A 24,557-nucleotide genomic window follows, 5' to 3' on the forward strand; every position below is an offset into this window, starting at 1 on the left:
GGTTATAAAGACCAGGACTAGCCGCCTGAGAAACAGTTCTACGAAAATGCAATTCTGGTTCTAAACGCAGCATAAGGAGTCTCTATAGTATATTGTATTTTAAAATGGGGTTTCAGAGTTTTTGGGGGCTTTTGAATGTCTTACGTAGATTTTTCAATTTCATTGTTCTGTATGGGACAATGACAATAAAGATATTGTATCATATCGTAACAACGCCAAGGAAGAGGCCACACATAATCACACAGCCAACTCACAGCAGCACATGATCAGTCCACCCATGTACAGCCACTCAATCGTTACCTTTCTTAGAGAGCCGCTCCACCCGCCGCGCCTCGATCTTGTCACACTTCCGATACCTGCCAGTTAGCCAGACATGACATGGTCAGAGCAAAGAAATCAGCCGCAAAGAAACTCTTATCTGGTCCACCAGCGCAGGAGGAGCCGAAGGAGCTCTGGCCCACACCCTCCCACCAAGGCAGCAAAGGGTCAGGGCCCACAGTATGTGGTCTTGCTCAAAGCAGATAGAAGACTGTGGAGCTGGACACCAGCAGTGATGGACAGCTGGCCAAATACTCCTCAGTGGGGAAGAAAGCCCCATCTGAGAAAGGAAAGGCTCTTTTCTTGCCAGTGGCATTCATTTGTTTGTAAGATTTGTATGCTGCAATTTCATTGAAAATATCAAAGCAGTTTACAGCATATATAATAAAATGCATGTGGTTTTTTAAATTAACCCCCCCGACGCACACAGCTATCAATTACAGAAGATGTATTCTTAATTGTCTGCATAAGCCTAGCAGCAAGTTTAAGCTAATGCCTGAAGGTTAAAACAGAAGGTGCCTGCTGAATCTCTGCTGGAAGAGCTTTCCATGGGACTGGGGTTGTATTATTATTATTATTATTATTATTATTATTATTATTATTATTATTTATACCGCCCTTCATTATAAGATCTCAGGGCAGTTCCCAGAATAAAATGCAGGATACAAACAAGTAAAACAAAACAACAAAGCAATAACATGTACAAATGCACAGTGTAAAGGTACCCCTGCCCGTACGGGCCAGTCGTGACCGACTCTAGGGTTGTGCGCTCATCTCACTCAAGAGGCCGGGAGCCGGCGCCGTCCGAAGACACTTCCGGGTCACGTGGCCAGCGTAACAAAGCTGCACTGGTGAGCCAGCACCAGTGCCGCACACGGAAACACCGTTTACCTTCCCGCTATAAAGCGGTACCTATTTATCTACTTGCACTTAGGGGTGCTTTCGAACTGCTAGGTGGGCAGGAGCTGGGACCGAACGACGGGAGCTCACCCCACCGCGGGGATTCGAACCACCGACCATACGATCAGCAAGTCCTAGGCACTGAGGTTTTACCCACAGCGCCACCCGCGTCCCTGATAGTAACTCAGGTCCTTGTTTTAAAACAACGTGCTTCTAATCTCCGCAGCTATGGGAAACAGTAGGCGCCTCCAGATTTGCTAATATTTTGTGGGAGGGATTGGTGTGCACAATTTACAAGTGGATTAAAGTGCTCTGCAGCCCTAGGGGCAACTAATTCACTTTTTTATTTTAAAAAATCAGACTTTTTGGAGTTAGGAATGTGATGGGAAAATGCATCATGGAATAAGATGCATGAAGCACTCCACAAGCAGATCAGGATGGTTGCTCATTGTCATATAACCTCCCCACAAGCAAATCAGGACGCGTGCTCTATAAATAGGTTCCTGGGGGAGCCTACTGCCCTATAACAGATAGCCATCCTCTCACCTTCTTGCATGACAGAATTGCCTTGGCTCAGAAACCTCTTCTGCATAGCTATTAAAAACACAGGAGTCCCATCCTCCTTGACACCTGTCCACCCTTCTGAGGATGACTGAAGCTAAGGGAGGGGGATGCAGCTTCCCAAGGCTATGTGGCACATCTCCAGGTTCCCCACCCCCCCAAAAAAAGTAGCTAGTCCCTGCTTTCTACCACTGCTGTTTAGATACCTCAACTCGAGATTAAACCAAACAGCTCACCTTTGCCAGAACTACCTGCATGCAAGAAGGTGAAGCTGTTGAGTTCACCATGAAAAGCAGGTGAGGTGTGAGGAACCTTTTTCAGGCTGAGGACTGCGTTCCCTAATGGAATTTCAAGAGAAATGAATGGGAGCTGCTACCAAATATAGTGCAAGGGAAGAATAAGGATGAGGGCAGAAAACACTGCCCAAATAATCCTGATTCCAGATGGGCACCACCATTTTATTTCTGTTCTTCCACTCGATTTGGGCACCATTTTATTTTAAGAATCCTGCGTAAGCTGCTTTTACAACTCCTATAAAGTGGGACATAAGTATGCTAAATAAACAAACCACCCAACCACTTCCAGACTTCACTGGAATTGGCACGTGGTTGGGCAAATATGCACCTGTGCTCCCCAATCCAACAAGAGACAAGCTGTTGTAGTATGCAAATCTCCATTGTCGAAATGGGGCAAACGTCTACACACTTACAGGCCTATCTTCCCCGCCTTAAGGTCCGGGAACTTGTTTTGCAGGTAGTGGCTGCCAAGGCATTTAGCAGGCAAGATTCTGCAGCCAAAACTGAGCTCTGAATGGGAGCTGCGCAACTCCAGGATCGACCTAACCTCAGCCACAAAACCACTGGACATAACCTACCGTATTTTTCGCACCATAGGGCGCACCGGACCATAGGGCGCACCCAGTTTTTAGGGGGGGAATTCAAGGAAAAAAATCTCCCCCCCCCCCGCAGCCCCAAAGAGCAGCGTACAGGCTGCACACAACCTCTCCCTGCTGGAGGGGTTGCGTGCAGCTATGGAACACGCCAAGGCAGCTAGCGGGATGGATGCCACTCACTGTTTTGGCTTCCCCTTTAGCCCCACGCAGCCTCTCCTTCCCGGGAGACGCTGCGCAGGGCTAAAGAAGCCATAGCTCCGTGCAGCCTCCCCTCGGCGGAGGGGTTGCGCGCAGCTATGGATCAAGCCAAGGCAGCGAGCGGGATGGATTCCGCTTGCTGTTTTGGCTTCCCCTTTAGCCCTGTGCAGCCTCTCCTTGACGGAGGGGTTGCGCAGGGCTTTCCTGGCTTTCCTGGGAGGTGGGGGGATTCCCTCACCTCTCGCAAAAGCTCGCAGAAGCCGTGCAACCCCTTTAAAGAGATCACGGCTTCTCCTGGCTTTTCTGGGAGGTGGGGGGATTCCCCCACCTCCCGCAAAACCGGCAGAAGCCGCGCGCACTTTAAAAGGGCTGCACGGCTTCTCCTGGCTTTCCTGGGAGGTGGGGGGATTCCCCCACCTCCCGCAAAACCGGCAGAAGCCGCGCGCACTTTAAAAGGGCTGTACGGCTTCTCCTGGCTTTCCTGGGAGGTGGGGGGATTCCCCCACCTCCCGCAAAACCGGCAGAAGCCGCGCGCACTTTAAAAGGGCTGCACGGCTTCTCCTGGCTTTCCTGGGAGGTGGGGGGATTCCCCCACCTCCCGCAAAACCGGCAGAAGCTGCGCGCCCTTTAAAAGGGCTGCACGGCTTCTCCTGGCTTTCCTGGGAGGTGGGGGGATTCCCTCACCTTTCGCAAAAGCCCGCTGAAGCCGCGCAATCCCTTTAAAGATATCGCGGCTTCTCCTGGCTTTTCTGGGAGGTGGGAGAAGGGACTGATGCCGCCAGTCAGTCCCTTCTCCCTCCTGTGGAAAAGCCCGCAAGAGCGCACGGAGCTTGTGTGCGGCTCTTGGGGGCTTTTCCCGCCTGCCTCCCTCCCTGCATTCGTTCCATAGGACGCACACACATTTTCCCTTGCTTTTTAGGAGGGAAAAAGTGCGTCCTATGGTGCAAAAAATACGGTATTTTCTTGGCTGAGCAGAGAACTCTTCGGCCATAGCTCCCAGTTCCCAAGCAGCACAGAAGAGAGAAGCCGGAGGGCAAAAGTCAGCAACGAACTGGGAACCCCCCAGGACATACTCACACGCAGCACTGCTTCTTGGTGTTTGGCCCGCCAAACTTCGGCTTGTCTAGGCAGTTGATGCACTCCCCACAGTCCTGCAGCTTCAGGCAGCCTTTGCACTTCCCACAGCGCGCCATTCTGTTCTTCTTGCCGTGGTGGTGGTGGTGATGGTGGGAGACGTGGCGACGCACAGGGGGTGGCGCAGCCTTGACGGCCGTATCTGCCTTCACTTGCTTCTGGTGGCTGCTTTCGCTCTCTGAGGCTGAGGAGGTCTCTGCGGAACGGAAAGTTCAAAAAGATGACCGAAATGCAGCTCCATCTCGAGGCCCCAGAGAACTTCTCTGTATGTCACCCAAATATTTCTATGGGCGCAAGAAAAGCTCGGTGCAGACAATGTAAAAAGGACCAGGCCACAAAAGGATCTCATTCACTTATTAGGTCAGAGAATCATAGGATTGTCGAGTTGACAGGGACCTCTGGGGTCATCTAGTCCAACCCCAACTCAGCTAAAGCATCCATGACAGGTGGGCATCCAACCTCTGCTTAGAAACCTCCAAGGAAGGAGAGTCCACGATCTCCCAAAGGAGACCGTTCCACTGGCGAACAGCTTTCCAAAGAGTTGGACTTTTAATTAGGTAAGACTGTGTGCTATTGGCAAGAAGGGAACTCAGCCCATGTAAAGGCTCCTGCATTTTCACTTTGACACTAAAGGCTTAAGTATGGAATTGCTCCTCCCAAAGAAAGTACAGGCAACTCCTTGTTTACATGCCTCTGATTGATGCCTAACTGCACAAATGCGCGGAAGTGAATTTTAAAATGACAAAACAGGCCTAGAAGAGCCCAGAAGGGGCAAAAAAGGCACGGAAACAGCACCCAGCAATCCCAGGAGCCTTTGCACCAACCTCTGAGGCCTGAAGAAAGTTCGAATTTGAGCAATGAGGAACTGTTCACACGGAAGTCCCCACCCATGGGGCTTCTGTCGGAGGAGGCCCTGCCCCTCACCTCCATCAACTGGGCCTGGGCAATACAGTCGTACCTTGGTTGTCGAATGGAATCCATTCCGGAAGTCTGTTCAACTTCCAAAAATGTTCAACAACCAAGGCACGGCTTCCAATTGGCTGCAGGAGCTTCATACACCCAATTGGAAGCCGCGGAAGCCACACCAGACGTTCGGCTTCCAAAGAATGTTCGCAAACCAGAACACTCACTTCCGGGTTTGTGGCATTTGGGAGCCAAAATTTTCCAAGTTCGGGATCCAAGCTACAACTGTATCTGGTTTTCAACATTGCGGTATATCACCAGCTAAGCAACGTGATATACTGATATACCACAATGTCTGAAATAAGGATGGGGCTATGTAGAAGCAATGGCTGGCTTCCCGTTGTTTTTTCCCCCCACATAGTGATGTTTGCATAGCACAGACACATATACATAATAAGTTGTGATATATTGCCAGGTCAAAAATTACAATACGGACTTCGAACTGGTTTTGTATGCTATATTGCCCAACCCTAACACACATCATGATTTGCCATGTATTGCCAGGTGAAAAATTATGAAAGCGATAGAACGATACGGAATTCAAACCGGTTTTGGATGATATAGTGATATATTGCCCAGCTCTACCATCAGTCCTAGCCAAAACCGGTGTCCCCTGAATATGGCATGATGGCAGTGCATTCCAGGATCTGTGCAGAGCTAACACTGGTTTTCCAGTCTTCCTTATCGCTCCCCTGATTATCCCGCCGAGGATCAATAAACATCTTTGCCACATAGCTACAGAAGGAGATGCCACATATTAGTGCGCCCATTATTAGCCCTGTGATCTTGCAGCTCAGCACTTCTCACGTTATCATGCTCACCCTTTAAAAAGAGGCCACAGAGCGTAAAGGAAAGAAAGCTTCAAGCTGGCATCCCCACACAACCACTCACCCTCTACTGTGGGCGATGCAGCGATCTCCTCCCTCTCCCGCAGCGGCAGGGCACTGAGGCGTGGCACATCCTCTGGCACCATGGCACGAGACTGCCCCAGGGCCACTGAGGCATGCCGACACACGTGCTTGATCCGAGGGCCCTGCACAGGGGACTCTTGGCCCTGCAAGGGAAGAGAATTAGGATTGGCCATGGGCATGAATGGTAAACAGCAGGGCCGGCCCTGAAAAACCACCCCCCAGTTCTCAGTGAACCTGTACCACCCGGCGCTTGCCAGGAGTACAGAGAAGGACTGCACTGCTAAAAGCCACTGGCAGGCCAGGCCAAGAAAGGCAATCTGCACAGAGGATGCCTGTGTCTACATAGGAGCCATTGCTCTGGAAACCAGAATCATTGTCACTAACCGGAGTTCAGCTACACCACTGTATATACATGCAAATAGTTACCTGCTTCCTGTCCTCTTTCCTGTCCTCTTCTGCCACTTTGAGTTCAGTAGTCACCTCCTGCTTAACGGGAACCTTTGGAGTCTCAAAGAGCTCAGTATTGACTGTTTGACACCCCTATAGAGAAGAGACACACAGATGAAAGGTAGTTAGTGGGTTAGTTAGCATTTGAGACTCTTTTTGCGTATACCAAATGTCCCAAGCAACACTGGCCGCTCCCCATCATAATGGCAGCTCTCAGCCTGCAAATGTGTTTGTAGAAACTGATCTGTAATGCCAGTTGCACAAACAGAGAACATGCCTATATGTATGGTGCTGTCCAGATATTGCTGAGACTCCAACTCCCATCAGCCCCAGCCAGCATGGTCAATGGTCAGGGATGCTGGGAGACATAGTCCACAACTTCCGGAGGGCACCATGTTGGCTAACTTATGGAGACACAACTGCACTGCAAAGCACTGGACACACCCTCTGAACAGTCCAATGGCTGGTACTAAAAATTCAGACTCTCTTTAAAAAGCAAAACAAAGATGACACTGGAAACCCAGAGTCTTGGCTCCCTAAAAGTGAAGGCCATTTGCGTGGGACTCGTGAAAACAAGAGGCGCTTCAGTGGGAGCTGTGTGACTTCTACTCTCAGTATAGCTATTGTATCTCAATCACCACCTTCAGCCTCAGCCTCTCTCTCTCCCTCCTTCTTCCCCTGAGGGTCATCTAGTCCAACCCCCTGCAATGCATTACTGGTCTATTTCAGGGTTCTTGGCTTTTCTTCCCCAACACACACACAAAAATCAAAAGCTATGGGGGGGACCCCAAACATTAATTATACAACCAGAAACAAAGCTTTCAAAATGGAAGCACATGCATTTATGCACAATTGCTCTTTATGCTAATGTAATAAAATCAAAGAGTGCTTTCTGAATGCAAAATGGAGAATTTCACTTACCTAGAAATTCTGGTTGTTCAAAGAATATAAGGTTTAGCTTATTTAAACACAACTCCAGACTCTTTAGACACAGATTGAAGTAGAAAAGGTATTCCCACGTAAGAGTCAAGCACAGAACATAATCTACAATGCAGAATTCAGCATCCAGAAACTCTCCACTTTCAGACTTTTAAAAGCTAGTGTTACATTCCTAAGATTACAATCACAGGCTTGAAGGTGTGTGGTCAACTGATCAGATCTCAGGTGTATGTGTTTTGTGGAGACCATTTCAGCTGCGAGTTTGAAAGACATGCTCCCTACCTTACAGGCCTTTTTCCACCTGCTCTGGGAAGCCGGGGCCTTGACTGACTCCAGTTACAAAAGCTGAGGCTGTTGAACAGACTCTTTGGCTGGAGTATTATTTAGCAGGTTTCGTGGGGAAGGGAGGTTTGCTGCCGTTATCGATATTAATTTTTCAGTTCTTTATTTTAGATCTTATGATTTACATGGAAATTGTTCAATGTGTACTTTTTGATGTTCCATTAATTGTTTATGACTTCTGTTATATTTGTAATTATGAAATGTTTTCATGTTGCAAGCCGCCTCGAGCACTGTTTTAACTTTGGGAAAGCGACATGCACATAAAACGATCAATTGATGGTGGGAAAGAGATGTAGATTTTGCCGTGGCCAGGGGCTGGACTTCAGTACCCTGCCTGGCTTCCAGCCCTGACAAGCGAACGTGAAGTTATGCAAAACAGATTATGCTTAATCTGCATAATCTAAACAGGTCACCATTTTCCTTGCAAAGGACTTTTGATTACTTTAGCACATTGCCCTGGATGTGGCCATGCCATGTGTTGGTCTTTCTTAGAACTGCTGTGCACGTCTTTTTTTGTCTGGGGGAAGGGCCAAAGCTTGGTGGCAGAGCAGAGAGTAGAAATAAAAGGGAAGTTCTCGCGACAGAGGAATGTAAGAAGCGGATTCCCCCAAGGATCAGTATTTTTGCTTGTTTATAAATCACCTGCATTTAGGGATGAGCAATGAGGTGGCCAAGTTCTCTGATGACACCCTAGTGTACAGCATGGTGAGGGACTGCGAGGAGCTCCCAAAGGATGCACCCAAGCTAGGCGAATGGGCATTAAGATGGCAAATGCGATTTGATGAAACAAGGGCAAAGTGGCACACACTTGGGTAAAAAAAATAAAAAATCACATATATGGTTAAGGGGTTCTGAACCAGCAGTGAGTAACAGGGAAAGGGTTACTGGAGCCATGGGGAATAGCTCGATGCAATTGCAGTCCCAACAAGCAGCAGTGTGGAAAAGGCAAATTCCATGATAGGGAAAGGGATTGAAAATAAAACTGCCAATGTATTAATGCCGTCATACAAATCTATATAGTGTGCCTGCACTCACGATTACTGCGTACGGTTCCAGTTACCACACCTCAAAAAGGATATCATAGGGCACGGAAAAGTTAAATCAAAATGATCCCGGGGCTTGGGGCTTTTCAATGTTGCAATTTATCACCAATCAAACACCATGATATCGTGATACATCACGATGTTGAAAAGCAGAGGGAGGAACAAGTTGCATTGGGTGGGGGCCCCACGATGCACTGGGGTGAAGCCGCCTCAGCAGGAATGCCAGCAGTTTCACCCCAGGGTCTTGTGGGCCCCTGGCCAATGCAGCTTGTTTCTCCTTCCAGGTGCTGGTGGCAGTGTAACTCAGGAGCGATGGCAGTTTCACCCACAATACACCCCCAGGTGAAGGCACCATCACACTCTGGCCCTCAAACCAGTGCTGGGCGATGTATCAACTATACCTATGAGGAAAGGTTACAATATTTGGGACTTTTAGTTTAGAAAAGGCAAGTTTTTCTCCTTCCCTCATAATACTGGAATCCAGCGTCATTCAAGGATGCAGAACGTTGGAAGAATCCAGATAGGAAAAAAGGACATGCTTCTTCACACAGAGCATAGTTAAACTATGGAATCTCCTGCCCCAACATGTAGTCATAGCCAGTGCTCGAAACACCCATTGTTCTAGGCGCATTTTGCGACAGGGAATTTCATCAGTGCAAGCAGTTTCTGAGCTCTGGGTGCAGTACTGTGCCTAAGATTTCAGATTAAAGCTGCAGAGTGGAAGGAAAGGAAGACCTTTTTCTGCCTCCCCACTTCCAGCTACTCTTAAGAGACCCTCTTAAGAATATTAGGGGGGGTGGGCAGGGGAAGGACTAGGCCATGTGAAAAATGAACATAACATTTTAGCTGCAGTTCATTCATTTTCAGCTTTGTATTCCTGTTATAAAAAGTGCACCTAGACATTCCGTTGTTGTGCCCATAACCTAGGTTTAAGGTGCCACGTAGCTCCTAGCTGTCATATCTCAGTTTCTAACACTGGTCATGGCCCACCAGTTTGGATGACAACTTGGTGGAGGACAGATCTACCAATGGCTAGCAACTACAATGGTTGTGCCCTGTCTCCAGGATCAGAGGCTGTATTCGTCTCTGAACCTACCTGTTCCTGGAAAGCGTAAGTGGGACCTGGTGTTGCTCCCAGGTCCCGCTTGGCCATTGTGAGAACAGGTTGTTGGACTGGACGACCCTTTGGTCTCATCCAGAAAGATTCTTAGGTCACAGCCTTATTTGGCTGGCCCAAATATCACAACTTCTTTTAATGCAGGGATGGAGAACCTGTGGTCCTTCCAATGTTGTGACCACTGGCCATGCTGCATGCAGCTGATGGGAATTCAATAACGCAGTTGGTTAGAGCATGGTGCTGATAATGCTTAGGTTGAAGGCTCAATCCCAGTAAGGGACAGCTGTATATTCCTGCAATTCAGGGGGTTGGACTTGAGGATCCTCAGGGTCCCTTCCAATTCTATGATTCTAAGTACCCCATCTCTGTTTTAATGGAAAAAATGACCGATGTGGACCCTTATACAGGGTTAACGTTAACTTTACCCACAACGTCTCTTGATGAACAGTACACAGTACCACAGTGGGGGGGGGGCATGGACCTTAAAAACAAAACAGATGAAGCAAAATCATTAATCGAGGCCCCAAAGACCACCGGCCTTTCCTTCTATAAATGCACAGCCTTGCCTATTGCGCCAAAGCCTTGCCACTCCCACCCGAGGCTTCTCTTACCGGCGTCATTTTGAAGTGCTTCTGCTGATCGATCTTGTACAGCTGCACCTTGGCACGAGTGAGCAAGCTGTATACCTTATCCATGCTTGACAGCTGGGTAATAAGGGGCTTGGGCTCCTCTGGAGGGGGCTTCAGTGCCTCCGAGCGCAGGCTAGCTGGCTCTCCCTCACTCTCTGAACTCTCAGCTGCCACCTCCTCCTCCTCATCCTCCTCCTCCTCCTCTTCCACTTGGGCCGACGGAGGCAGAATCCTCCGGATGGCCACCTTGTGAACTACGCCAGGAGAATTGACATCCTCCATAGTGATCAGCTCTTTGCCCTGAGCCCCAAGAGGCCTAGAAACCTCTGGGAAGAGGGGCAGGGCAAGGTGGTTCGTCCTTCCCAACAGCTTCTTGCCACTGCGGGTCACCACTGGCTCGTAAGGGAGCAGGAGACCCTCTTGCTGGAGTGCGGGGAGATCCCTCCTGAGTTCGGGGGACGCAGGCACTAGATCAGATTCCTCAGGAGACACCGTCAGAGATTCGTAGATCTTCAGGTGTGCCTCGCTGGGTGTGAACTGGGGGGCTCGCAGCAGCGGGGTCCGCTTGGCCGGGGGAGATGGGGTTGGCGCTGGAGTGCTGAGCAAAGGAGACGAATCTTCACAAGGAAGATGGAAGAGCGCCTTGCCCGTATCCTTGGGGGGCGACGGGGGGCTCAGCGAGGTCCACCTGAAGGTGGGCTCCCGAAGGATGGAACGGCGCTTCTCAGGTAGGGCGGGAATGGAGGAAGTTAGGAGGGGCACACTGGGGGAAGGCGGGGGCGACAGGGCCCGAGAGGTATCTTTATCAGGGGAGCTAGGGGCTGGGGGAGTCAGCTGAAGGGGAGTCTCCAGCAACGGCAGCATGGGAGTCTCCTGCTTGTCTGCACAAGGCCCATCCGCTGCAGCGCTTTCCACGGGCTTGGCTGCCTTCTGCGGAACCTCGTCCATAAAGCGGCGGGGGGTCCGGATGAGGCGCGACGAGCGGGCGCTCACCACGGGCATGATGAACTGGCGGATATTCTTCAGGAAGTTGGCCTTGTGACCTGGCGCCTCTTCGAAGCCAGGCCCGCCAGGCTGCTGGGCAGCTGCTAGAGCCTCCTCCCTGGCTTTGGCCGGCAGGTGCTGAGAAGCCAAACGCTGGGCCCGCTGCGTAGCGGTCAGGGGAGGACGCCCGCGACCCCTTTTCAAACACTGCGCCCGCGTGGAAAGGGCAATGCTGGAAGTCCCCTCCTCGGAAACAACTCCTGACCCGTCACTCTGCGGGCAGGGCTGCTGGTGCTCTTGTTGGCCAGCTATCTCACTGCGTGAAGCAGGAACGCCACCTCCTGGTGCTGGAGCTTCTGGTTCTGGCTCAGAAGCCTCCAGCTCCAGGACAGGAGCCTCTGACAGTTGCTCAGATTCTTGGGCAATCACCTCCAGTTGTGGCTCTGGCTCTGGCTCTGGGGCAGCAAGTTCTGGCTGGGGCTCTGGCTCTGGGAAAAGGACTTCTGCCTGAGATTCTGGAGTAGAAGACTCCTCTTTCTGTTCCGGCTCTGGGGCAGACCCGTCTGACTCTGACAAAGGTGCCTCTGACTCCGATACAGACCGGGAAGGAAGTGGGGAGATTCCCTTCCTCGGTACAACGCTCCACTTCCTCTTGCGGCCCCGCCTGTGCCCAGGAGTTTTTAGCCGGACGTGGGTCACCACCAGCTGGCCAGACTTGTGCCGCTTGGCCTTTGAGAAGAACTTCAGGATGAGTGGCGGCTTCTTCGGGGGCTCCTGGGGCGGAGGGGAGGGGCTGGCCGCTTGGCACGGCGAGGGTGACCGAGGGCTGCTGCTGCTGCTGGGTTCCAGGGTGGAATCTGGAGCTTTGGTGCTTTGACAAGGAGGCTTGGGTCTCGCAACGAGCCTCTTTGTGAAAGAGCCCCGTGGCCGGCCTCGCGGCCTGGGCGACACAACAGAGTTGAGGTCCTTCTCCATTTGTGACGGGAGGGCAGGGGAGACGGAGGGTTTAGTGGGGTCGCCAGGCTCTGGGTCTGCTTCAGGCTGCTCAGGAAGCATGCCGCCAGCTTGGGGGCTGGAAGCCGACAGCCGATTTGTCCTTGCTGGAGACCCCTTGTTGCTCTGAAGCAGCTCAGCCAAAGCCTTCACCATCCGCTCCCTCTGGGATTCCACAGCTCTCTGCTTCGACAGCCGCTTGGAAAGGGGGTCCTCAGCAAGCCCCCTTTTTTTCCGACCACGTACTGGCAGCCCTGCGCCTGTAAGGAGAGAAGGAAACCTTGGCTGTCAAAATGCCTCTGGAGTTTCCAACCTACAAGGGCAGCAGTGTGTACAGCACCAGGCCCTGGATATAACATGCTGGGAAGCGCCCCTCCAGAGAGCAGAAGGATTCTCAACACTTCAACTTGCAGACAGTTTTGTCGAAACAGTTAAACACTTGGAGTGGTCACTTACAGTAAGCAAACAACTGCTTCCAGGTGAGCACGTGTGGCACCACTGACAGCATGTGCCCCGAGACAGGCAGCACCCATAATTCCTTACTAGCAGGAAAACATAGCAGGACACTGAAGAAGGCATTTTCTTCGGCCAATGATTAGTAACATGTATTCCCCACTTTTGAGGAGTCAAGGCTTTTCAGCACCTATGCTCCAGAGCTCCCTAACTGTTGATATGACAGTCACTGTCTTGTTTATGGCGCCTACTAAAAACTCCCTTTTGTTTAGGCAAGCCTACCCAGATACATAATTTTTATTTTTATTTTTTATGTCTACTTGTCCTTAAGCTGCTGATTTTATCCACATTTTGACTTGCTTTTAAAGTTTGTTGAATTGATCAATATACATAAACAATTACCATATTTTTTGCACCATAACACTCACTTTTTTCCTCCTAGAAAGTAAGGGGAAATGTCTGTGTGTGTTATGGAGGGTATGCCTACGGGTGGCATGCCTACGGATTTTCCTCCTCTAAAAACTATGTGCGTGTTATGGTCGGGTGCGTGTTATAGAGCGAAAAATATGGTAATAAGGAAATGCTATTTTATATAAATTGCTTAGAGTTCTTTCTTTTAAAATCAAGTGGTCAATACATTTTGTTAAATAAATGAAGCTAACAGTTCTCTCAGATTCTCTTCAGTATTCCCCAGAATGCACCTATAGGGAAGCTGGGATAATACACATTTTTAAAAAATCTCAATCAGCTCTTTGTAAGTCAGCTGATGAACCAGTTAAACGTTCTTCCATCGGTTGGCAGCCCTTGTAACAATAGAAAGCAAGAAGACACAATTTGCTAGGAACAAAGGTGAAATTCCGTATCTGGTAGCATGCAACTGAGCTAAGGCAAACAGCATGACAAAAAGATGGTAAAAGAGCCGGGCTTCTCATTGCATATTAAATTTCTATGCCACCCTTCATCCAAGGATCACAGGGTGGCTGTGTACGTCATCAAAACACAAAAATGCATAACATAGTAGCAAAAAAAAAATTACCCACCCAGTTTAAAAGACCATAGTTGGCTTAATTAGCCAAAGGCTACCTTTGCTGTTGTTTTAGTTCAAATTTTGGAAGCTGCTTTTATACTGTAACTGTTTCATTTTCTCACTTGTACTATGGCATTGGTAGATGTAGCTGTCTATTTTCACTACATAAAGTTGATCTCAGTGTTCCATGAGCTGAAGATCAAGACACACAAGCAGGGCAACTAAATTAATATAATGAATTGCTTGCTTCGGACAGCTTTCTTGTAACAAAAAACACATCTAGACTCCCTGTGCCTGCTTTTTTTTCTAAGAGAGTCACACATTATCTAAACATGCTATTAACATGTAACATGTAGTCTGGCCCTCTGACAGAATGCTGTGCTTTATTACTATTATTATTATTATTATTAGTTTAGTCTGACTATGATTGTTTCTGTTCAACAGAATTACTTAATCGGTTTTTTATGTGTTGTTTTTCCATGTTGCTATTGCTGGGACTTAAATGTGTGTGCAGATGTTCCAGACCACTGTCAGATTAGCCAGAAAACCACCAAGAGGCACCCGCAATGGCACCCTTACCTCTTTTAAAACGTAGAGCAGCACGCAGCGAGCTCTGAGAGCCGTCATCCTCTGAATGGAAGCCCAGGAACTCCTTCTGCCAGGCAAGAGAGAAGGAACTGGAGTCACAAGTGAGGGTCACGTTCAAGGAAGAAACCACCCGGCCCTTTCCTTACAGCAGATCACCCATGTAGCCAAGGTTAAACCCCTTTCTTCCAACACTGCTGCACAACTCTGGGGTGCCTCCCCATCACCACCACTGCCCACACGATTCTTTGAAAATAAAGGGGGAGGATTTATTTACATTTCTAAGTCACACTTTATTCAATCAGATTCCAGGGTAGCGTACAATAGACAAAACACCTGGGCAGGGCTGTGTACAAAGTGTTAATGGCAGAGCAGGAAGACACGTGTTCAAAAATACGCCTTGGCATCATTCAGATTTGTATCACAGAGCTTATTCAAATGTATGGACATAAAGACACCAAATCCTGTGTACATCTACTGGGAATTTTGTGCAAAATGGCCAGTTTGCACTTCTCAGAGGAGCAGCAATCAAAGCTTTTTCCGTATGTGGCTGCTGTGATTACTACAGACAGGGCAAGTCAGTCATTATTTATTATTTATTATTATTTTTGAAAATTCTATACCGCCCTTCATCCAAGAATCCCTGAGCAGTTTACAATATGAAGACACAAAAATACACACCACAGTAACAAGCAAAAACAATACTCCCATTGTAAAAGGCCATAGATGGTTTAATTAGCCAAAGGCCTGGGGAGAGGGATGTTTTTGCCTAGCGCCTAAAGTTATCTTACAAAGGTGCCAGGGGAGCCTCCCTGGAGAGAGAACTCCACAAAGAGGGAGCTACCTCAAAAAAGGCCTGTTCTCATGCTGACACCCTCCAGCACCCTCCACACAAAGAAGGGTCTCAGATGACTGATCCATGCACAACTGACACACTGTATATAAGAGAATTGGCCCAACACATGGGTAACTTTACATGGAAACCCAAGTGCTATGTACCAGTTTCCCCACATCTATACAAAGTAACCTCAGACCCACATCTGAGCACATACTGGACTCATCTTTGGATGTGCAGAGAAAGTTCCTGGGCCTGCTGTCCCTCTCTTCTGAAAGGTGAGAGTCTGGGTCTCAGCAAACACAAAAACCCCAGACATAGCCAGAAATTTATCCATGTTGGGGGTCTGATTCTGAAGGTCCCAAAGAAATTTAGGGAACTCTCAGGCACTGCATGCAAGGCTGGAGGTAATGGCCGCTGGGTGACAGAAGGTATGCAAAATGTACAACAGATTATGGGTGGAGCAACTCCTGAAGAAGATCAACAGGGAAGCATAAGAGTCATTATTCCTCTTTACCTATTTTTTGTGGATTCTCACATTCTCTTAGTGGGTGGTTGCTTCAACAGCTTCTAAATTCGAATTCAAGTCCTTCTGCATCCCCATGCAGCTGTTCTTGGAACTGTGCTGCAAAGGGGAAGCATTACTGGTAGTAGACAGCTGCTGTAAGCTGTGGATAAGCACAGCACATGCTTTAGTCTATATCAGAGCTGTGGAACCTGTGGTCCTCTAGACGTTGCTGGACTCCAACTCCCATCAGCACCAGCCCACCTGGCGGATGGTCGGAGATGATGGGCTCTGTTGAACCAGCAATCTCTGGAGAGTCAAAGGTTCCTCAACCCTAGGCTAGATGCTGCTATTCAGTGCTGATTTGGGTATGGCATATGTGCAAACCTAGTAACACCTACCTAGCCAATGCTTCCTCCTTTCTCTCCACTGTGTGCATATAGTATAGCTGTAATAGACTGTCAAAGGAAGGCCTACTATTCAGAATTTGCTCATTGTTCCAGAAAGAGTTTTCGGCACTTTTGCACCAAGAGAGGTCAGCAGGATCATCTCAAAATGCACCACAGAACATGTGGTCTACTACTGCAGTAGAGAGCAACCAGCCAGGAAATGAAAGTTCCTTATAATTCTTGTGAGTTCTTCATTTTCTAACTGTTGCTCTCTGTTCAATGCAATGAATGGTGTGAGACAGAACTCTGGGTTCCATTGGGAAATTCTCGGTATGTTTGAGCCGACAGGTGAGACCAAACCTGTGTTCAGCTAAGGCAGCAGGGCAGGTGGGGCAACTGTTATTTTACCCCATCCTTCAGTCAAAAAGAGGGCCCCAGAGCAACTTACAAATGTCAGTGATAGCACCTGGTGTGATTTGGCCAAGAAACAGAAACTAGGATAGGACTATGCAGTTAGATGCAAACTTGCTTCTTAATTGAGAGGTCAGCAGGGCAGGTGTAGTACCAGTTCACCCCTATACTTTATGTCATGGAAATGAATGGCAGCTGTACATTCCTGTGGGGAAACAGCTATACGTGGGAAATGAATTACAGTGGGGGCAAAACTTTCCCTTCATCCATACAGCTCAGACTGGTCTCACTTCTGGGCGGCAGGAAGAGGGAAAACAATATATTTTAACGTCCATCAGCAGAAAATTAGAAACAGGGTTGTGATGAGGTAGAAAAGGTGCTCCCAGTTCCACATCCGTACATACTTCAGTGTTGGCACTGCTACTGCAGCAATGGGGGGATGGACCAAACACTTTGTTTCGCTTTAGTCTATAAGTGCATGCCTTGTTTTTTGTGCAAACTGCAACAGTAGGAGCAAGTGGTGGTTTCAACTTCTGGGAACTGGAGGTAGCAAACAGGGTTGGCAGGAGAAGAACTGGATCTTGCAACCCTCTCCTCCGCCCCAAACCTGGTGGGCTTTCAGGTAGCATCATTGCTCTCTCAATCTCATAGTAAAATCAGGTGGCTGAGAGTCTATCAGTTTAGGAAAGAAACAGGGCTACCAACAAAGAAGGCATCAGCGTCCACATACTTGGGGGAAATCATAGATAAAAGAAGATGCAAGTTTGTGATCAAAACGACATTTTAGGGGAAGGAAAAGAAAAGAACCCAAACCACCTAACATGAACCTGTGAGCTTAAGAGGATCATTATGGCAGTTGAGCCTCTACATCAGTGTTTCTCCAGCTGTTTTTTGGACCACAACTCCCATCATCTCTAGTTAGTAGGACCAGTGGCCAGGGATCATGGGAACTGTAGTTCAAAAACAGTTTGAGACCTAGGTTTGGGAAACACTACTCTACCCCTACACCCACACCCCTAAAGCAGAGATGGGGAGACTTTTTCAGCCTGAGGGCCACCATTTAAGGAAGAAATATAATTGGTGGGCAGAACCAGAGGCAAAGTGGTCACAGCAACAACATTCTAGCCAGGCAAAAGCACTTGGGGGGCACAGCATGGCCAGTGAGGATTGTGGTCCGGGGAGAGTTCAGAGCGCAAGCTCGAGGGCCACATTTGGCCCCTGGGTGTAAGCTTCCAAGCCCTGGTCTAAGGAACCAGAATTCAGCCAGAAGCGCCCTCTTCAGGTGTTACTCATGCACACAGGTCTCCCCTCACCCCCGGCTGAGTTGTCCTTCTGCAACAACATGCTGTGTTGTGCAGACACCAACTCATAGAGAAGGGTTCCATGCAACTAGGCTTCCCAATCATACAGAGTCTCTGCATGCAAATAGGCACTTGCAGGTGACTTCTTCTGCTTTTAGACCTGCCCCACTCCAGCGTCAACACCAGTATACCCTACACATAACTATGACGGACTAGAGCTTGTGCAAGTCTATCCAGGAAGTCCAGGGCTGAGAGAAGCTTGGTATGCGAAATGTTCATGCGTCCGTTGATAACAAACTGAGGATGGAGAGGGAAGACAACTGAACTGCCAAAGGCCTGACAGCTTACAGCAAGTATCCTGGAGAATTTGGGGGTGGGGGAGAAAGAAAGAGGGAGGTGCCTTTCCTCTCTCAAGAACTGTGTTTTCTCCCTCTCACTATATAGTTAGAAAATACCAAGGTTTGGGTCCTGGTAATCCTCTAGTAGAAGAAAGCCTCAGCGATGGAAGGCAGGGGAGCAGGGGCAGGGATCAGACCAAGGCCCCTCCACAAAGATGTCTCCAAGGGCACCTTTTGGCTTTCTCCTATGTAAGCAAGTGGTTGCCATTAAATCCTACGGGAAGGTAAGGGAGTCATTTCCTAATGGACAATCTTCTGGGGCTGAATGCTTGGGGTGGGTGGGAGCAGCAACCCAAATAGGCATGTTAATGGATGTGACAGTAGGCTACGTTCCAGACACATGAAAGTGAGTGGTGTCTATACACCTATAGCTACCTCCACCCAGGCAGGCAAGATCCGCCATCAGGTACTTTAGGAAGGAATGAGGGAGGACTGAAAGGTGTGGCCTAGTGAGACTCTTGAAGGTCACACAGAGAAGGCTGTAGGGGGCACATCGGCCCCAAGGTTCCCTATTCTCGCAATAAGAGCACCTCCAGACCTGGGTGGCCAAGCACCCACTGGCAGGTTGGCAAGCCCTCCTTCCAGACAAGAAACCCCACACATCCTAATAGGCATCCCCCCACATGTGTCATTTATCAATATAAAACACTAGGGAGGCAACGTTTGATTAAAACTTTGGAAATGGAACTGAACAATCGCCTTTAAAAGGTGCCCCTGATTAAGCGAGTGAATTGTTTTAATACTACTTTAACACAAGTGTTCATAAAAATTGCAGATGACCATCACAATAGGGCAGTTCCAGAAGGGCAGCAAACACAGCAAAGAGCGCTATAGTACCTTAGACTAATCTAAGGTAGACATAAGCCTTCATGGACTAGAATCCACTTTGTCAGATGTATGAAGCATTTTTTTAATAATTGGTAGAGACGTATGTACATTTTTTGAGAGCAGTGGTAGGGAGCAGTGAAGCCGGAAGGAAACAAAATGCATAAATAACAGAGAAATTATGAAAAAACCTAAGTGAGTGACCATTACAAGACAAGGTTGGCAATAATGCAAAGCTCCTGGCACTAGTAAGCTGGGGGGCCAACGACAGTTCCTATGATTCCTAGCATTGTTAAAAGTGGCATAAATGTGCTTTAAATGTATGGTGTGGCTGGGACCTTAAAACACACACAATCCCAATGATATTTCAGGCATCTGGTGAAGAGGACACTAGTCCACAAAAGCATATGCCATAATAAATTTTCCAGCCTTCAAGGTGCCATGAGATTCTTCCTAGTGGGAGAAAGAAAAATGCATTTTGGAACACCTGATGCATTCCCATCAGACATGTACCCTTTGATGGATCTTAATCCATTAACCAACCAAAACTCATCCAATTAATCAGCCAACATTTATTTGAACGGGTGGACAGCTTTACTGGGGGGAAACAGCTAACTCCAAAGTTCATGGTGTGAAGGTCACATTGTTCACAGATCACAGAGGACACGCAGGACTGGGTTCACAAAGGCTCTGCTGTCACGGAAGGCACAGGGATATTGCACACTGAAATGCAGTGTCGAAATCTTCTTGCACGCATGCAACTGGCACTCCAAGGGCAGGCAGCCTGTCAAAACTCCTTCCCTGATGGAACAATAGGGAGATTATGCAAAGATGCTTCCATATAGGCTATCGCTCATATGCATGCTCAAGCTGAGAAACACTGCATAACGCCTCCTGCTGAACGCTTGAACCCAGACTCAAGAACAGCAAGACGATGAACCAACCATCCTTATATTTTGAGGAGCAATCCTAGGGTGTATTTCCCCCTCTCTATCACTGATTTGTGATTCTGAAGAAAAAAAAATTCAACAAATATGTATCAAGCCAACTACTGATCCCTAGAGCAGGGGTCAGCAAGGTTTACCTTGCCTGGGCCTGTTCACTCCAGTGGAGAGCCCTTCGTGGGCTGGACTGCATGTGCAGCCGCGATTTCTGGCGTCTGCATCTGTGCAGATGCGATTTCCGGCGTCTGTACAGAAGTGCTTTCCAGTGCCTGCACAGATGCGATTTCCAGTGTCTGTGTATGCGCAGACGCGATTTCTGGCACTGCGGAAGTGAATCCCTGCACCGCGCCGGTTTAGCACAGCGCGGGGGGACTCACTGAGTGGGCGGCTCAGTTCGTGGGCAGCTCGCTTGTGGCACATGGGCCTTAGGTTGCCTACCCCTGCTCTAAAGTGTCTTAATCCACCCATGCCCTCCCTGACCTGTTGTGGGTAATTGTCCATTACAGACACAGAAAGTGGAGGAAACGGGAATTGATGAAACAGAGGCAAACAAGGGCCCTGTCTAGGTGTGCCAGTATTACACTTTTGGTAAAGGTTACTGAAGGGCTTCCGAGGTGTGTGTGTTTTTTAAAGAATATTTTATTTCAACACAATAGCAAGTAGGGAAAGTGTTTCCTGACCGTTCCCATGTGTCTGTTACGATGGTTATCAAAGTAGCAGTAACTGGAGCTAGCTCTTACCTGGCTGCGAGGAAGAATGCCATTCAACCTCACATGGCCATTTCTGACACTGGTCACATTATGGACTGGTATACCAAACATCATTAACAGCTTACTGGAACACTATTATTATTATTCCACAACAGCTCAAAGTGACTAACAACCCCTTCCCTCAATACATACATCAAAACCAAAATAAAAAAATTCCTTCCAGTAGCACCTTAAAGACCAACTAGGTTAGTTCTTGGTATGAGCTTTCGTGTGCATGCACACTTCTTCAGATACACAGTATATCTGAAGAAAATATCTGAAGAAGTGTGCATGCACACGAAAGCTCATACCAAGAACTAACCTAGTTGGTCTTTAAGGTGCTACTGGAAGGAATTTTTTTATTTTGATCAAAACCAAAGGGGGGGGGGAGATACATTAAAAACATCCCTTCCACTCCAAGTGGTCATAGATAAGTTAAAAACCAAAAGCCTGGTTAAAATGGAATGTTGTTACCTAAAGATATCTAGTGATGTCTCCCTGGGGAGAGCATTCCACAAATGGGGAGCCACTACTGAAAAGCACCAGAGTAGCTGTTATCTGCACATCAGCTTTCCACAGCCCGGTGCCCTACTGACACTGTGGACTACAGCTCCTGTCAACTCCAGCCAGTTTGGCCCACACTCAGGGGTGACGGAATTTTTCATTCCAAAATATTTGGAAGGAAAGACACCATGTTGGGGAAGACTGCAGTAGACACATGCACGGCTGTGACCCAAACTCTGTTCCAAGGGCAACCCGATGGAACAGGTTTGAAAAACACCTGCAGCCACGTCGTCTGTGGCGAGTAAGAACTTTCCACACGTGTACAGCCATCTTGTGGAAACGCAAAACACAACAGGATCTGGCCAGGGGCTGTGCAATAGCTGTTGCATGAACCAGAGATACAAAGATGACTGCATTTCACTCATGGCAAAGGGGCAACCTGCATAAAGAAATGTAGGCTCAGTTACCACTGGTGGTGTTTCTCCTTGAAAGAGCTGAGATATTAGCTATTTAACCAGCCAAAGAAACAGAAAATAACTGCACTTCATGTGCTTCCATACTCAACAAGGGAGAAATATGTGGGTACACACACCACCAGTTCTTTTATGGTTAGTATTTGGTTGGGTTTTTCCCCCCTTGGGTGAAGGTGGAATTCTTAGTACTCATATGGTAGGGATTACCTAAACTTGCAGGAGAAGCCGGTGATTTTATGCCCAGCTGTAGACACGATGGAGGGATCTGCTCTTCTCTGCACTGCCTGTAAATTAGAGGGTGTTTTAAAAGCGACCTCAGCTGTTATTCCCAGTTCACATCTCCTTTGTCATCAGGAAGCATGCAAGCCCCCTGTACAGTGGAACCTCGGTTGTTGAATGCTTCGGAAGCCAAACAATTCGGAACCCGAACACCGACAACCCGGAAGTGAATGCTTCCGTTTTTGAATGATTTTTGGAAGCCGAATGGCTTCCAAGATACGTTTTTCATTTCTTTCCATTGACTTTGCAGCCAGCCCATTGATCCTTAGTTTCCAAACTTTTCGGAAACCGAACGGTCTTCTAGAACGGATTAAGTTTGAAAACCGAGGTTCCACTGTACACTAAATATTGTGACCAATTCTTATTGCCATAAGCTTCCAACGTTTCTTTTTACAGTAATTTGTCTGCTCAGGATCCCCTGCACATTGCATAGGATTCTGGGGCGCATTCTATGGCACACTGCATTTACACAAGGTGCCTGTTGCTCTAAATCTGAGCTGGGGAACCATTTCTTTTAGCCAGAGGCCTACATTCTCTTCTAGACAACCTGCCTAGGGGGCAGAACAATGAATACACATTTCCCCCTTTGTACAGTACAGTATGCTTGTTTCTTTCCCTCTCACACTTTCCTCTCTATTCTCCACCCAGGCAAGCAAGGGTCTTGTGTTCAGGGACACATTCCAAATTTGCAAAAAAACAAAAAACACCACACTCAAGGAGGATGCCAGGCAGAGTCAGTGGGGGTGTGCACCCTGGGGACAGTCTCAAGAGACAGAGGGGCTTGGAGGGTCACATTTGACTCCTGAGTCTAAGGTTCCCCACCCCTGCCCTAAATGAACCGAGTGCACACACCAAGACATGTAGACTGGAACTGTACTCTAGGATACATTCAACACTCCCTTTGTGGCTGCATGCTTTACAAGACAATCTGTGGTTGACAGAAACCTCTTACCAAGGAAACCTTAAAATGCCATCAGTGCTTTTTCTATGGATGAACCCAAACTGTGTAGCCCAACAAGTGCTGAGAACCACATATCAGTTTCCAGTGCCTATGTCAGGGGTGGGAACCTGTGGCCCTCCACAGATTGCTGTGCTACAACTCCCATCCTAACCTAGCCACTGGGCATGCTGGCTGTGGTTGACCGAAGTGCAAATGCAGCAACATCTGGAGTGCTGCAGGTTCCCCATGTTGACCGAAGACAGCAACAGCCACTAGCAAGAGATGGATTTAATCGCAAGGAAAGCTGATTACCCAAGTGATTTCACCAAGCCCTCTTCCAAAGGCTGAAGTCACTCCCTGCCAAGGTGATGGCCTTCCAGTATATTCTGCCCACCCAGTCAAAATCTATCAAGGTGTCAAAACATGCATCTCTGGTCACTAGTTGTCCTTGTGTGCTTTCAGCTAAGTTTCTAGTGCTAAGGGCAGGTCAACAGAAGCTTTCTTACCTTCAGTAGCCCTCTTCCTTTCTCCTACAAACATTTCAAGTCTTTCTAGAAAATAGGCCATCTCACCCTAAGAAGCCCAATTTGTGCCAAATAGTTCTCAAACCTCTTAGTTTAGGGTGCTTTCAAAACTGGTCCCTTTTGCATCTTCTGGAAAGCTAACTGCTAGGCACCTGCATACTTTTTTAATTTACTAGGGGACCAAAATCTGCCATCTAAAAATACCCATCCTGGGCTTTCCCTTGAACAACAACAGAAAGGAGACAATCTGCAAAGGTCTAGTCAGACGAGATGCTTACAAAACAAAAGTGGTGGGCTCCTTCAGAAGGACAGACTATAAACTGAATAGATAAAGCACAGTACAATCACATATTACATGCATTTAACTTGCACAATTTCAAGCATACATGGTTGAAGATAGATAGCTGAAATCGCACAAGTTAAATCCAAGCAAGGTGGAAAGTTAAAAGCTCTTTCGAACTGGGTCCGCTGGGGGTAACCCAGTGTGAAAAAATAGCTTTTAAGACCTCTGCCATGCTTGCGAGGCAGGGCCTGTTTGGTGTGCGAGCTATGGGAGTACTGGGGCGGGGAGAGTTATTTCTCTTTTCCTATCACCCAGTAGCCGCAAGGTGGCTCCAAGGGTTTGGGTATGTGTAATTTTTATGTATACACAGAACCATTGGAACCAAACCCTGATGTAAGATGCGATCACACTGTAAATACACTTCCATCTACAATGGACACTTCATAGGGCAGATGCGGGTTCACATGCCAGAATGCTTCTTCATACACCAAAAAAAAAAAAGAGTCCGACCATGTACAAGACTCACATGCCAGGGTATAGGCAAGGCTTGAAACCGCCCCCACCCCCGCTGCCAAATACCCAAGTTCTCTATGTGGAAATATATTTGTATTTTGTTTTAATATAGAGATTTGATCAAGCTCCCTACCACCACCCAGCAGATTTACCAGCTGAGGGCAAAGAAGCAACTTGCAACTACCACAAATGAGTCTTTCTGCTTTCCTATGCTATTCCATAAATCACAGACTGCACAGGCTCTCAGA

At 48.1% G+C, this 24,557-nt stretch overlaps 1 protein-coding gene across 2 annotated transcripts in view; it reads right to left on the bottom strand.

Annotated features, from left to right (window-relative positions):
* The window catches only part of KMT2B (lysine methyltransferase 2B), a 64,247-nt gene that overhangs the window by 37,269 nt on the left and 2,421 nt on the right, over nt 1–24,557 (bottom strand). The window contains exons 2-7 of one of the 2 annotated variants that reach the window (XM_082231446.1): nt 14,431–14,503; nt 10,377–12,631; nt 6,304–6,417; nt 5,858–6,020; nt 3,947–4,199; nt 301–356 (exon numbers count right to left, since the gene is read on the bottom strand). In XM_082231446.1, the coding sequence (XP_082087572.1) occupies nt 301–356; nt 3,947–4,199; nt 5,858–6,020; nt 6,304–6,417; nt 10,377–12,631; nt 14,431–14,503 (2,914 nt within the window). Of the gene's footprint in view, nt 1–300; nt 357–3,946; nt 4,200–5,857; nt 6,021–6,303; nt 6,418–10,376; nt 12,632–14,430; nt 14,507–24,557 lie in introns of both variants that reach the window. The other variant, XM_082231447.1, reaches the window with a different exon arrangement.

Source organism: Podarcis vaucheri (assembly GCF_965113315.1).
Source record: "Podarcis vaucheri genome assembly, chromosome: 7".
Classification (NCBI taxonomy): Eukaryota; Metazoa; Chordata; class Lepidosauria; order Squamata; family Lacertidae; genus Podarcis; species Podarcis vaucheri.